Below are 16,236 nucleotides of genomic sequence, written 5' to 3' on the forward strand. Positions count from 1 at the left end.
CCATTAGTGTATTTTTTAAAAATATCATCTAGTAAGTCGTAAAAATTCACATATCTATTGTCGTATACATATGCTGATATTTCCGAAGACTTCATTGCTTGAAAACGATAAAAATAAATCTTTTTTTTTTTTATTTTCATTTAAAATATAAATACACGAGTTATTTTATAAGTTTCCACACAAAGAAAAAATAAGTTTCCATTGACACAAACAAATTATTTTTGAGTTCTTAAAGAGTGTACAAATAATTATTAATTATTATTTATTGTACTATTTTTTTTTTCTCTTCTGGAAAAATGATTTTCAAACTGCTGATCTTATTACTTAACACCGGAATATTGGTACATTCCGATTCAATTGAAACCGGCGTTAAACCATTTAATGAATCCGCTAATATGGTTTACGGATGGAATTTAGAAATTTCTAAAGAGAGGTGGCGGGGTGTATGTTTCGGTACATTCATCGCACCGCAAGTATACATCACTGATCCTGTATGTCTTGAAAGGTAAATTTTGAAGAACTAAATTTTATAAAATAGTGTTTTTTATTTTAATTAAATCGGAGGTCCAGCAAAGAGGAGTAGAGAGATGCCAAAAAATTTTTATTACAAAAAATGTATTAGGATATGTTCTCAATTACTATATACTTTTTTGTAGTATCAATCATGTGGATGAAAATAGTATAATTATTATCAGCAAAGGATACCGCGGTAATAAAACTAGAGATGATATAAGTGTCCATTTCATGAACATATTCTACAGTGAAGACCTAGATAGAACTTTCAATCGTAATAAACGTAAAATAGCAGTAGTTATAATTGATGAACCAGTTAGACCCGAACAAGATAAAAATGGATACGTAAAAATAAATTCAAATCTTAATGATATTGATACAAAAAAGTGTTACGTACCGCATTATAATAATTGGGATACGACACGTTTTACTTACTGTGATCATGTATTATTCGATAATCATTATGGAAATCCTGTCAATATTTATTGTGTCAGCTCCGAGAATGTTGTGAGTACATTGAGACATTAGCGTTATTTCAAAACCACTACACAGAAAAAAAGAATTTCTTAGCTCAAGAATTTTTTTCTCGCCTAAAAAATTTTTTTCTTGTTCCAAGAAAATTTTATCTTACCCCAAGAAAAGTTTTGTTTTCACTTTATAATAAAAAAAATTTCTTAGGTCAAGTAAAAATTTTCTTAGATCAAGAAAAAATTTTTTGCGCCAAGAAATCCTTTTTTTCTGTGTATGATTATAAAACATCAAATTTATTAATTTTAACCTCTCAAATTTTTATTTTGAGAGTAATTGAATTTTTTTAAAATTTGTTCCCCACCCGGGTCAAAAAATTAGATCTGTTTTAAAATAAATGATAAATTCAAATAATTTTACTTCAATGTAAATTTACAAATCGTATTCATTTTATATAGGAATTTAATCTGTTTTTGCCCGTACTATTCCTTATCCAGGCCAATATCAGACTTATTTTCGTATGATATTTAGTCTGTTTTAAATCGCGTTAAGACTAAAAACAGACTTTTTTATTATAATTATTGGTCTGTGTTCAATTGTTTTTAAGGACAAAAACAGACTTTATTTTCTATAATATTTAGTCTGTGTTCAATTGTTTTTAAGGACAAATTCAGGACTTTTTATAAATATAAATAATAATAATAATAATAATAATCTAGATTTATTAATTTATTTTAATTTTCTTGGTATTTAAAACATGCTAATGCGCTTCCATGATAAGATGTCACACAGAGAAAATGATGGCTCGAAACCTATCAATTTTTACAATGCTGTCGACTAAACTTGAAACAGGGAGTAAAGCATCCAAAAAATTATCGTGCTCTTACAAAAAATGATTATTCTGTATCACATTACTTATTACGCGCGAGAAACTTATCGATGAGCTTCAATATCAATTACTTCCATACATTATAATAATTTTGATGCAGCATAATAATTTTTCATAAGAGCATAGTAATTTTTTGGATACTTTACTTTCTGTTTCAAGTTTGGTCGACAGCATAATAAAAATTGGTAGATTTCGAGCCAACATTTTTCTCCGTAGCACAAGAATTTTGATGTTTTCTTATGCCAAAATATTTTCAATTTTATCCAGTGAATAAGAGAAAATTCTTGACATTTTAAGAGTTGTTTTATCACTTTTATTCAACGACATAAATATTCAATGAAGACAACTAAAAAATTAAGCTGTCAAATTTTCATTAACTGCCGACATTTTTAAACAAAAGATAGTAAATAAATACTAAATAAAACATAATCAATTCTACAACTTAATATTTTTTCATAAATATTGCCCATAAATAAAAATTTTATAAGTCCATGATTTAATCTAGTTTTGTCCTTGCAAATTTTCAGAACTAAAATTTTTTAAAGTTCACGAATTAATCTAATTTAGTCTGCTCGTAACGCGTTTGTTTTTTAAAGTAGCAGGTCGAAAACAGCTTAAAATTTTTATAAAAGATCAAAAACAGATCAAGTAGTCCAATCAGACTAAAATCAGGTCAAATTTTTCAGTCCGGGTAGATCAAAAACTGATTAAAATTTTTATCAAAGTTCAATAACAGACCAAGTAGTCCAAATACAGTCCAGTTAGACTAAAATCAGATCAAATTTTTCGACCCGGGCAACTTTTTTTTTTTATCTAATATTGATATTTTACTGCTCTTGGTTGGATCGAAATTTTAATGGAAATAAATTTTTAAGCTCACATGTTTTTAAATCCCTGGAGTTTTAAGGCAATGAGGTGAAGATTCAATTGGGTCCTAACGTGGCAAAATCAGTCAAAGCTGTTTATTTTTGCATTGGGATATCCCAACAAGTTCCCGATCGGGTTCCGGCTGGGGTAGCCCGACTGGGCATGCCCCAGCGATTCCCAATTGGGGTCCAATATATGTATTGGGGCAATTTCGAGTCGGGCGGTTGATTAACTAAAAAACCATAAAATGTCTATTTTTTGTCGTTCTTTTAAATTGATGTAAAGGATGAAAAATTTTTTGTTTTTAAAACTAAAATGAGGTTCGTAGGCGGATTTACCCGAGCTTATGAAACTGCCCTCAAAGTTACTGTGGGACCATTAGTTGCTGAGATATCGATTATCAAAGACAAAAAGATCCTTTTGTCCTTTTTGGTTTTATTTTTCGGGTCTACGGGACCGGGAAAACTTTTTTCAGTAAAATCAATTTATGGCTCGTGTGGGAAATTTATTCAGCTACAATTTGCTTTTTTTTTAACTTCCGGCTAAGAAAATCGATGATTTTCAAAAAATTCGGGAAGTTATTGTTTTAACCCCGATTTTCAAAAATCGAGTTTTCATCAGATGTCGACGTTTTGAGGTCCTAGGAAACTATTCTGACTATTTTCAGAATGATGTCCGAGTGTATGTATGTACGTGTCTGTGTGTGTGTGTGTGTAAACTCTTTGTAGCTTTTTAACTAATGAGTCGATTTGAATGGTTGAGGTGGCAATCGAAAGAGCTTGTTGGCCCTCAACTTCCTGAAAATTTCAGATCATTTGATCAAGCAGACTCGAAAATATTGGCGAATTACGAAAAAACAAAAAATTTTTTTTTTAGTTTTTTAGTGATTTCTCAGAAACAACTTGAACGATCGACTTCAAATTTTAATCAGCTCTAGAACTTCATAAGCCGCGTCGAATGCTACCTCAACCATCTCAATCGGTTAATTTTTTCGAGAGATATCGTTGGCGAAAGAAATGATAAAAAACGGTTTTTTTCGATTATCTTTGAAGTGACTCATCCGATCAATTTCAAAATTTAATCAGTTCTAGAATTCAAGAAAACGCGTCGATTGCCACCTCAAACGTCAAAATCGGTTGATTAGTTCAAAAGATATCGGCGCCGAACAGTTAAAAAAATAACATTTTATGTTATTTTTTCCAGATAAATCAAAATGTAATGTGCACTGATAGAAAATTTATATTGACTCAAAAAATATTTTCTTGAGCCAAGAATTTATTTCTGAAGAAAACCAATTGTCTTGTTTCAAGAAATTCTTGTCTTGATTTAGATTTTCTTGGCTCTATAGATTTTGTATCTTCGATGGATAACTCTCGTGTCTTGACCCGAAACTATATTATCTTCAATCGATACTATCGAATTCTTCAAGCAAGACCACTTGTCTTCAACTAAAAATGTCGTATTATTATTTTAAGAACTTTAAATTTTTGGTTCAAGTAATAATTCCTTGATAGAAGATGTTTTTAAAGTAATGAAAAAAAAAATTTTTTTTTAAATAAATTTCTACTTTAACATATCTGAAGTAAATGAATGTAGTCCTAAAAAATCACTTTAAAACTTTTTATTTTTAAAATAAAAAAAAAAGTTTTTTTTCAAGCTGAGTAAATTGATATCTTGATTTAAAAACCGCGCCATTCTCGAAACGAGTCGGTAATGTCTTAAACCTAGATTTTGCCTATCTTAATCCAAGAGCATGAAATTCTTGAACGAAATATGTCAGAATTTTGTTTCAAAACAAAAAAGGCTTCATCGAAAAATCAAATTCTCAAACAAAGAATTTTTTTTCTCTATCCGAGAATTTCAATTTTTTGGTTCAAGGACTTATTTCTTGAATTAAAACAATTAAAAATTTTGAAACAAGAACCACATTTTGAAGAAAAAATTTTTCTTGAATCAAGATAGTTTTTCTGTCAGTGTGCTAAAATATCTCTGAAATCATACCAACTCTTTCTCTTTATAGTCTCTTCCGATCATCAGATAATGTCATATAACTTGTTCCTTAGTTTTAAACATATTGTCAGCAAAAAATTGAAAAAACCCAGTCTTTAATGTTTTTCTCGGATATTCCATATATTATTGCTCTGACCTAAGTCAAAACTCACTCAAATCTTGATTTTGATCACTGACATTGATTTCTGCCTTAATACATGTACTTCAGAGAACATAATCGACAATAAAAATTTAAAAGCCGCTCCTTCATTAATGATTTTTGATTCTTAACTTTTAAACTCTAGCATAAAACGTTACTTGTTAGATTTTGAAAAGCTCGTAAAAATATGATTGCATGTAATAGCATTATCGAGCTCAAAGCTCCTTGAGCACGAAAACAGCGGGAAGTTTTGGGGCTGGCCCGCAGGGCCAACCAACGTCCAGATTTTTTTTTTTTGATACGATCATTTTTTACGAAAATGCAGCCTTTCAAAAATCACTAAAAAATTTATAAAATTTTCTTGTTCCTTTACTTTCTTGGATGAGTATATATTTGCATGTTTGCATGTTCAGGTTTCCACTATATTTAAATGGTGTATTACCGTACGATGGACGGTGTGGCTCAGTAAGTTATAGATCAAATTGAACGGAATATAGTATAGCGCCGGATAGCTCAACTGGTAGAGCACTCGACGCGATACCGAAATGGTCTGGGTTCGATTCCCAGTTCGGGCTATCGATATTTTTCTCAATTTATCTATAAATTGTCTTATCAAGAAGGTTTGCATGTTTAGGTTTCTACTATATTTAAATATAGTCATATACATAAAAGTGGTTTTGAAATATTAAATTATTGAACCAATAAATTAAATATTTCTGATTTAATGAATTTTACAGGATAAACTCGGAAGTGGTTTGTTTTGTGCCTTGAAAACAAATCCTGATGTCAATGTTTTAGTTGGAATTATAGTTGGGCCCAACAATGGCATCAAACTCTGGAATGACCCGAATCGGTTCATCGCAACTGTTGAAAATCTTAGTGGATTATATGATCCTATAATGGATATTGCAAATATATTTGCAAGGGTATTGCGGAAATATAAAACCTCATACTTCAAATAATTCAAAATAATTACCTACTATATCGATGAAATAAAAATTATTTAAAATTGGTAATTAAATAAAGAATCAATTCAAAAATAATTATCATATTCGTTTATTCTTGATTACCTATTTTCTATCCAAATGCCAGGTTATTCATCATTTTATGCCCTCCCCCCCTTCTTCTACCCACATACAAATACCCTTTCTGTCCTTCTTTGGTTCACAAAACTATCACTTTTCGGATAACATAAAGATCCCGTTATTCTTCGTCTTACCTTAGTAGTAATAAATAATTTTTTACCATACCTGCACCGGAAGTTTAAATTCCTGTCTTTTCTACACGGAAAGAAATTTTTCGCGGATACTACTATGTTGTATGGTCGATTCTACCATACTGTATGGTAGCAAAGATTTTTTCATTCGTTTAAAAATTGTGAGTATAGATGATTTGACCATCACGGGAATGGTAACATTCACGATAGTCATGGCGGATGAGCCTATGTCAGTATGGCCGTCAAGCCCATACTGCTTGGCGGTATCCACAATGCTTCTGGTAGATAACGCTATTCAATATTGTCAAATTACTTATGCTAATATTGTAGTATTACCAAAGTTTATTTGATTCAAAAAATAGGTTATACTCCCATGAAAAAAATTTAAAAAAAAAATATATGTTAAAATATTACAAAAATATATTTTTCATATAAAAAAAATGTATTAAAAATACATAAAAAATATATAAATATATATAAAAGATGTATAAAAAATATATTTTAAATTGCTAACCTTTAGCTGATTTTCATATATTTTTTATATGTTTTAAATGTATTTTGAATGTGTTAAAAATATATCTTAGAATATATAAAAAAATACACCCTGGTAGAAATGATTCCGGGTACCTGACCAGGCTTCATATAATTTGCCCGATTTGAAATAAGGGCCCGAGAAATCGCCCCGATTATTAGCCCGACTAGAATGTAATGCGTTTTGAGATGGCCCCGGTAAAAGAGCCCGGTCGGGTAAATAATCGGGTAGACAGTTAATCACCCGATCGGGTATATGTTCTGTTGCATGATCAGGAAAGAATTCAGAAACCTGATTGGGTTTTTTGTAATTACCCTATTTGTAATTTTAACTAAATTAAAAAAAAAAAACAATTTTTTTTTTTTTCATTTTTCGTTCAATCGTTTTCGCGATGCAGGGACTATCAGGTTTGCGGATAATTTAATTTCTAATCGAATCGGAGAATTTTAATTCGGAGAAAAAACACTAAACTTAGGAACGACCGCACACACATTAGTGGGATTCGAACCCGGGACCCTACGCACGAAAGACCGACGCTTTAACGACTTGGCTACGCAACCGACAGTGATAACTGAGTTCAGCTGTACTACATAATCTGTAGGTAATTTGAGGAAAATTTTTTTTGTTCTGTTAGTATAGTTTTTTACTTTATTTACTTTTTTTTTTATAATATAAGTAGATACCATATTTATAATATGTAAAAATTCTATATATTAGACCTATATATTAGATTTATATAACATTTTGCCCGATTAGTTACCCGATCGGGTGAAACGTTATAGGGGTACAAACAATTAGTCACTTCGGGCACATAAACGGGCTAGTATAATCGGGCCTATAACATTTTGCCCGATTAGTTGCCCGATCGGGTATAAAGTTATCAGGATACAGATATTTAGCCACTTCGGGCACCCAAGCGGGCTAGTGTAATCGGGCCCATAACATTTTGCCCGATTAGTTGCCCGATCGAGTAAAAAGTTATCGGGATACATATATTTAGCCACTTCGGGCACCCAAGTGGGCTAGTGTAATCGGGCCCATAATATTTTGCCCAATTAGTTGCCCGATCGGGTATAAAGTTATCAGGATACAGATATTTAGCCACTTCGGGCACCCAAGCGGGCTAGTGTAATGGGGCCCATAACATTTTGCCCGATTAGTTGCCCGATCGGGTTAATGGTTTTCGGGATATATATTTTTAAACTTAACAGGCTCCCGACAGGGTATAAGGAATGAGGCTAACAAAATTCTCCCTGACTAGTTACCTAACTGGGTTTTCGATAGTTCGGGCAACGAAATCGTCCCTTGTCTGGCACCTTCTCGGGTATATGTAATCGGGCCTTACTTTTACTCCCCGATCGGGTGCTGGTCGACAATCGGGCGGTTGTCGGGCACTTTCTACCAGGGGCATATATAAAAATATAAAAAAATTATATAAACAATATATTTCAAATATATAAAAAATACAATTATGGAAATATAAAAAATATATATAAAAATTATATTTTTACTGTAACCAACAACTTAGAAAAAAAAATATAAAAAATTTATATAAAAAATGTATTTTTTATATACGTTTTTTTTATATATTCATAACTATATTTGGTATGTATTTTTAATATGAATTTTCTTTTATATGAAGGATAAATATTTTTTATATTTTAACATGCACTTTTTTTTTATAGTAAATTTAACGTTTCAGGTATGAGGGATCATTTTTTTTTTAAATTAAAAAAATTAATTAAAAATCAAAGTAGGGGAGGGTGGGGCAGAGCGGCCCCCCTAAGCCAATTATTATTTATTGTGGCTTTCAACCATAAGATCACTTTAATTTTGTCCTATTTCGAACAAATTTATGGACATTTTGCCAAAATTCTGAAAAATTTTTTTTTTTTTTGTGGGGCAGAGCGGCCCCCCTTCAAAAAGTGATAAAAAATTTTTTTTTTTCGTTTTTTTTTTTTTTAAATTGTTTTCATCATTAAGAATGTATTTCTTTCTCTTGACAACTATTTTTGGTTTTATATTACTCGAAAAAAATTTTTTAAAGCGTAAAAAATCGTTCACTCTCGATTACCTTAATTACTAATTGTTATTTAATAAAAAAAAAAATCAATTCTATAATTTTACTTTATTTCAAAAATTTATCAACTAAAAAAAAAATTTAATTTTTATAAATTTTTAGTGACCAAATTTGCCTCTTACATAGAGAAACGGCCGAAAAATATGAAAAAAAAATTTTTTCGGAAGTTTCGGCTGGTCCATTTTGCCCCAGGTGTTATGCGTAGGGCTAGAACTGTGGAATTATGATAATTTTTTTTTTTGATTTGACGATAAAAATATGAAAAAAACACTTTTTCAAAATTTTGGGCTTGTCCATTTTGCCCCAAATGTCATGCGTAGGGGTAAAAATGCGCAAACATATCGGATTTATAGTAATTAGTCGAAAAAAAAAAAATTTTTTTTTTGGTCAAAATTTCAGGGGGGCCGCTCTGCCCCACCCTCCCCTATCAATTTTTTCAAATAAGAATTATTTCCTAATATAACCTGTGATCACTCGTTTACATAAATATTTTTTTATCTATTAATCGACGAAGTATTGCAGCTACATCTATGCAGTATTGGTAGTAATCCGATAGTGTATTGACTACCGCACAAAGATCTATTGCGGAATGCCCTAGTGGCATTGCCGTTTCTTCAATGTAGTATGGGCCTCAAGCCCATACTTATCTGGTCAATTCTTCTATACAGACATGTAAGCTACACAAAATTTTCTGTACTATACAGTATGGTGAATAACGCCATACTTATGGTACTTGCTGCAATACTGTAATAAGAGTATGGTGATAAATACCATACATTTCTTTCCGTGCAGAGAAAAGAAAATCGTTCTTTTCTTTAATAAGGACAGATAATGAAAATTAGCGTATGCGCTATTCTTCCTGCAAACAGTGGCAAAAATTTAAGCATTCAGATACAGGCCTGGTGAAAAATCCTGCGTATATCACGGAGGAAAATATAAAGTCCAAATCCTTCAGCTCGGCTAGACAATTACACACGTAGCTTGGAATATTCCACTTTCCTCCCTTGATCTGTAATATACTACTTTCTATTTTTAGGTAGATTTTTTTAAAAATCTAGGTATTGTATTTGTCCTGATGGTTGATTTTCCAAGGAATTTTGTCATAACCTATCATAATTAGTTGAGTAGAGTTCGAAAATACCATTCGTTGAAAAATTTATGTATGTATGACATACATTGTATATTAGGGTGTTTAAAAGAAAAAACAAATTTTTTTTTTTACGGTATCCAAAAATTGAAAGTATAACTAAAAATAAAAATTTTGGTACCATTCCGAGCTCTTAATAATGATATTAAGGTTTGCCTCAATCCATTTTTCTATTTTCCATTTAAATACCACGGGAAACAAAATTTTTTTTTTTTTAGAATTTTCGAGCTCATAAACCTACCAACGGATTTTTATGCACAATAAATGTTTTTGTAGGAAATTGAACGCTCTACAAAAAAAATCTCTGATCATTTTTTGATAAATTTCATTGTTCAAGAGTTATTTAAGCTTCAAGTCAAATTTATAGTAAATTTTGAGATTTTTTTATTTTTCCGGCGAAACTATCAGTCTTATCAAAAAATATCATAGATGCTTTTTTGTAGATAATTTTATTCCTTACAAATTATTACGAACTAAGTTTTTCGAAATTCTGCGTTGTTTTCAAGTTATTTCCATTTCAATGTCAAGCTCTTAAAAAAATAAATTTCTGATTAATTTTAGGAGCTTGACATTGAAATGAAAATAAATTGAAAATAATGCGGAATATCGAAAAATTTTATTTGTAATAATTTGTAAGGAATAAAATTACCTACAAAAAAGATTCTATGACATTTTGTAATAAGACTGATAGTTTCGCCGGAAAAGTGAAAAGATCTCAAAATTTACTATAAATTTGACTTGAAGCTTAAATAACTTTTGAACAGTGGGATTTATCAAAAAATGATGAGAGACTTTTTTTGTAAAGCGTTCAATTTCCTACACAAAGTTCCATCGCGCATCAAAATTCGTTGAGTGGTCTGTAAGCTAGAAAATTCTAAAAAAAAAAAATTTTTTTCCGATGTTATTTAAATGGAAAATAGAAAAATGGATTGAGGCAAACCCTAATATTATTATTAAGAGCTCGGATTGGCACCAAAATTTTTATTTTCAGGTATACTTTCAATTTTTGAATACCAAAAAAAAAATTTAGTTTTTCTGAAACACTCTAATGTATACATACATATATTAGGGTGCGCCAAAAAAAAGAACTAATTTTTTATTCTTTAGTTACCGTGAAAATATCGTTAAGGACAATAAAAAAAACATTCTGGTAAAATTTGAGCTCTTAATATTAATATTAAGAGGTGGCGTTTCGTGATTTTTGATTTCCATTTAAATAACATGGAAAAAAGAAACTGTTTTAGTTTGGCATTTTTTACCTCGGCAATGGCTCATTGTACGAATAAGTTTAGAATACGTTTTGTAGGGAATTTAACGCTCTACAAAAAAAGTCTCATATCATTGTTTGATAAATCCATCTGTTTAAAAGTTATTGGAGCTCGAAGACAAGTAAGATTAAATTTTGAGATCTTTTCACTTTTCCGGCGAAACTATCATACTTATCATAAAATATCATTGGATCTTTTTTGTAGACAATTTTATTTCTTACAAATTATCATTCATAAATTTTTTTCAAATTCTGTATTGTTTTCTAGTTATTTCCATTTCAATGCCAAGCTCTTAAAATCGATCAGAACACTATTTTTTTAGGAGCTTAGCATTAAAATGGAAATAACTAGAAAACAATGCAGAATTTGAAAAAAATTTATTCGAAATAACTTCTAGGGAATAAAATTGTCTACAAAAAAGGTCCAATGATATTTTGTAATATCAGTAGTTTTGAATAATCGGTAGCTGTTACCGATTATGTTTTTCCGTGTAGAAGAGTGATCTCAGATTCACGTCTTATCTATGCAAGACTAGATAATACTGAACTTGAAATGAATTTCAATTATCATAAAATGACTTATCGAAGTTTTTAATTTCCTTGACATTTTCATCCGTTGATATCAGTTATCCTTGACATTAAGAAATCCAACGCAAGATCTATGCAAGATTAGATACTGATCTTGAAATGAATTTCAATCATCATCAATTGCAAGCGAACTAAAATGACTTATCGAAGTTTCCAATTTCCTTGACATTTTCATCCGTTGATGTCTATCCTTTACATTTAGAACTCAAACTCAAGATCTATAGCAAAAGTTTAAAGCGCTGAACACAGTTTCAATATTATCAAGAAAATAAATTCTAGATTCCGGAAAGGAAACCTTGAAAATTCAAAACTTCTAGGAAAATTGAGTCATCGTCTTGTTCTCGACCTCATTTTAAAGCTTCGATTTTTTGCTATAACTCTTGTTTTGATTCGATCAAGTCTCTATCGATAGTTTTTGATATATCGATCTATATAGACCCGACTAGAATTTCTTCCTGATTTGCCTGAAGTACCATAAGGACCTTATCAGGTTAATATAAGGTTTGCCTTATTAGGGCAAACCTGACAAGTTCTTTGTCAGGACCTCGTCAGGATTTCCCTATTCAAAAAAAAGTTATTTGCTATCGGGTCAACCTGACGAGTTCCTAATCAGGACCTCATCAGGATATCCCTATTAAAAAAAAGTTATTTGTCATCGGCTTAACCTGACGAGTTCCTGATCAGGGCCTCGTCAGGATATCTCAATTAAAAAAAAGTTATTTGTCATCGGGTTAACCTGACGAGTTCCTAATCAGGACCTCATCAGGATATCCTTATTCAAAAAAAATTTATTTGCCATCGGGTCAACCTGACAAGTTCCTGATCAGGACCTCGTCAGGATATCTCAATTAAAAAAAAGTTATTTGTCATCGGGTTAACCTGACGAGTTCCTGATCAGGACCTTATCTGGATATCCTTATTCAAAAAATAGTTATCCCATCCCTTTAAATATTTAATTTACAGGCTAAAAATTTAAAAAAGTACAAAAGAATATTATATAAAAATCACGTCAATCATTGTAGCACAGATTTTTTACTTCTTCATCAGTTATTCTTTGACATCATAATAAATATTATATTTACACTTTCAAGATCACTTGTGTATGTCAGCTCAGTGGATAGCATCGAGGACTTTGAATCAAAAGGACGCAGGTTCGAGCCCAGCAGTTATCGGGATTTTTTCATCAATAATAAATATGTTTACTCCTTCTAATTAATGCTCTCAATACAATAGATAACGTTCTCGATCGAATTAAAATTCTCTTTTTTTTTTGCAATTAAATATTTTTTTAAAAATAATTACTAATAAGGTAATCCTGATAAGGATTTGATGAGGATATCCTGGTAAGGTCCTGATAAGGCAATCCCGATAAGGACCTAATGGGTCTTAAGCGTTACATCAATATCAGGATCCTCGTCAGGATACCCTAATCGGAACCTTATTTGAAATAAGGTTAATCCGATAAGGACCTCGTCAGGCCCTTATGAAAAATTCTAGTCAGGGATTAGGGTGTCCGTTATTTGAGGTTCTAGGAAGCTATTCTGACTAATTTCAAGATGATGTCCGAGTGTATGTACGTACGTACGTAAATATCTGTAACTTTTGAACGGATGAACCGATTTTGATCATCAAGGTGTCATTCGACACGGCTTATTAATTCCTACAAACTGAGAAAATTGAGCTTGATCGGTAGAGCTCGTTCGGAGATATTTAAAAAATAAAAATTTCCCAAAAATGTTTTTTTTTGATAACTTGTAATGTGCTCGATGGATTGATTTCAAAATCGACTGGGCTCTGAAACTTCATAAGCCCCGTCGAATGCCATCTCAACCATCAAAATCAGTTCATTCATTCAAGAGAAACCGTTGTCGAATGAATTAAAAAATTTTTTTTTTTTTAGTTTTTTTGAAATATCTTAAAAACGACTAAATAAATCTAGACCAAAATCAATTCGTTCGAGAGATATCTTGGAGAAAAAAATGGTGAAAATCGTTTTTTTCGGATACAACGGCACACAAAATTATTCTCGAGCTCGAAGATGTATTCACAACGATATTTACGAGCTCAAGGAGCTCGAAAATAGCGGGAAGTTTTAGGGCTGGCCCGCAGGGCCAACCGATAGACCGATTCTTTTAATTTATATAAAAGTGGGATGTGTTAAAAAAGTGAAATATTCCAAAACTTGAGAACTAGTAAAAATTATTATTGTCGACATTAAAGCGTTATGTGAAAAAAATTATCACAAGGAAATAATATCCTTGGAAATAATAATTACAATTGGAAATGTTGAAGGTCACTATTTTAAACATATAAAAGTTAGCGATCCGCAGATCGACTACACAAAAGCTTACTACAGCACTTCGAGAACAACGATCGGTAATAAATGATAATTACTTATATATTTTTAATTATAACTTTTATACTATTGAATTTACGAAAAAAAAGTCAAATATTTTTTATAGAAAATTTTATGCTCTATAAATTAATTACAGTATTTTTTTATCATATCTTCGCTAGTTTGGCTGCAATATTAAAATTAAATAACTATTTTTTTTACAGCTCAAGATATACAACCAAAAAAATGTCGAAAATACTTTTATTATTATCAATTTTCGTATTAATTGGTCTCTATGCTGGTGCAGATGCAGAATGTCCAGGCGGTTGGGTGAGTAATTACCATAACACAGTGAAAAAATCAAAGCAATGAATGGTCCTGTAGGCCAACCCTAAAACTTCCCACCCAAAACATTATTATATTGGTACACTGTTCAGCTCATCGAGCTCAATAAACGGCTGGACGATAATACCTATATTACGGAAAAACATATATCCGACAATACATGCCGGCAAAATAGCATATAGGGGAGGGTGGGGCATAGCGGCCCCCATGGGGCAGAGCGGCCCCCCTGAAATTTTGATCAAAAAAAAAATTTTTTTTTTTTCGACTAATTACTATAAATCCGATATGTTTGCGCATTTTTATCCCTACGCATGACATTTGGGGCAAAATGGACAAGCCCAAAATTTCGAAAAAGTGATTTTTTCATATTTTTATCATCAAATTAAAAAAAAATTAGTATAATTCCACATTTCTAGCCCTACGCATAACACCTGGGGCAAAATGGACCAGCCGAAACTTCCAAAAAAATTTTTTTTTCATATTTTTCGGCCGTTTCTTTATGTAAGAGGCAAATTTGGTCACTAAAAATTTATAAAAATTAATTTTTTTTTTTTAGTTGATAAATTTTTGAAATAAAGTAAAATTATAGAATTGATTTTTTTTTTTATTAAATAACAATTAGTAATTAAGGTCATCGCGAGTGAACGATTTATTACACTTTAAAAAATTTTTTTCGAGTAATATAAAACCAAAAATAGTTGTCAAGAGAAAGAAATGCATTCTTTATGATAAAAACAATTAAAAAAAAAAAAAAAAACGAAAAAAAAAATTTTTTTATCACTTTTTGGAGGGGGGCCGCTCTGCCCCACAAAAAAAAAAATTTTTTTTTCAGAATTTTGGCAAAATGTCCATAAATTTGTTCGAAATAGGATAAAAGTGAAGTGATCTTATGGTTGAAAGCCACAAAATATAATGATTGGCTTAGTGGGGCCGCTCTGCCCCACCCTCCCCTACATACGATAATACTAAAGATATAACCCGGATATATACTATTTTGCCGAGAAATATATTTTTTCATGTGGGAAATATTCATTTCGCTAAAAAAAATTAATTTTTGTCCGACGATGTCTGCGGAACAAATCAACCGATTTGCTCGTGCATGCTTTGTGACAATCGAAAAAGCTTGTTGAGACTTAGATCGAATCAAACTAGGAAACAAATCGATCGAGCGATTTACGAGTTATGCAACAAAAATTAAAGAAGAAATGGTTTTTGATTTTTATATTCTGTAAGACTTGTAAACTACTCAACCGATCGACTTCAAAATCTAATCCAATTTAACTCTTGGTGAACCCTTTCGATTGCCACCATGAACGTTAGAATCAGTTAATTCGATCCAAAGATATTGTCGGACAAAATATTAAACTTTAAGTACCATGACTTTTTAAATTTCAACTTTATCGTTTCACAGCTAAGGACTGGTTTTTCTAGAGATTTTTATTTCCCATAAGTACGTCGCTTGACAGTTGATAAAATAAAAATTGTTTGTTTATACCTTTCGATAAACGACAATAATTTCTACTAAAAAATAAATAAAATCATTAAAATATATTTTTTTGCAGTGCCATCCATCACAAGGTTATGGCTGTTGTGAAGGAAATGTATGTGATTCGTATTTGCTTCAAGGTACGTGCATAACTCGGGAGGAACACATTGAACGATCTATTACATTTGGAAAATAATTATAATAATAGAGTGAAAATTTAAAGATGTATTTTTCCAATTAATAAAACTCTCAATACAAAAAAAATTTTTAATTGGTTTTCATTAGTGACAATTTAATATCTTCTCTATCAACTCTAGTAGCTATTGCCCATACAGGAAGCCCCAGAGTTGAACG

General features: G+C 31.0%; 1 protein-coding gene and 1 long non-coding RNA gene across 2 annotated transcripts; both read left to right on the forward strand.

Moving 5' to 3' along the window:
- Positions 1-166: 166 nt before the first annotated feature.
- Positions 167-5,900, forward strand: LOC130672957 (uncharacterized). Its single transcript, XM_057477778.1, has 3 exons — positions 167-505; positions 657-1,020; positions 5,624-5,900. The coding sequence occupies exons 1-3, from the start codon at positions 297-299 to the stop codon at positions 5,846-5,848; spliced, it is 798 nt and encodes a 265-aa protein (XP_057333761.1). The 5' UTR covers positions 167-296; the 3' UTR covers positions 5,849-5,900.
- A 7,801-nt stretch (positions 5,901-13,701) lies between these two features.
- Positions 13,702-16,236, forward strand: LOC130672958 (uncharacterized). The gene is made up of 3 exons (XR_008990804.1): positions 13,702-14,092; positions 14,276-14,381; positions 15,959-16,236. It is a non-coding gene; the product is annotated as an uncharacterized LOC130672958 (long non-coding RNA).

The sequence above is a fragment of the Microplitis mediator genome, chromosome 8, assembly GCF_029852145.1.
Source record: "Microplitis mediator isolate UGA2020A chromosome 8, iyMicMedi2.1, whole genome shotgun sequence".
Lineage (NCBI taxonomy): Eukaryota > Metazoa > Arthropoda > Insecta > Hymenoptera > Braconidae > Microplitis > Microplitis mediator.

What these genes read in the sequence shown, in the direction of transcription:
- LOC130672957 (XM_057477778.1), top strand. Translation starts at nt 297, where the DNA reads ATGATTTTCAAACTGCTGATCTTATTACTTAACACCGGAATATTGGTA. An exon ending in GATCCTGTATGTCTTGAAAG is followed by an intron (nt 506 to 656) that starts GTAAATTTTGAA and finishes ACTTTTTTGTAG; the next exon opens with TATCAATCATGTGGATGAAA. An exon ending in GTGTCAGCTCCGAGAATGTT is followed by an intron (nt 1,021 to 5,623) that starts GTGAGTACATTG and finishes TGAATTTTACAG; the next exon opens with GATAAACTCGGAAGTGGTTT.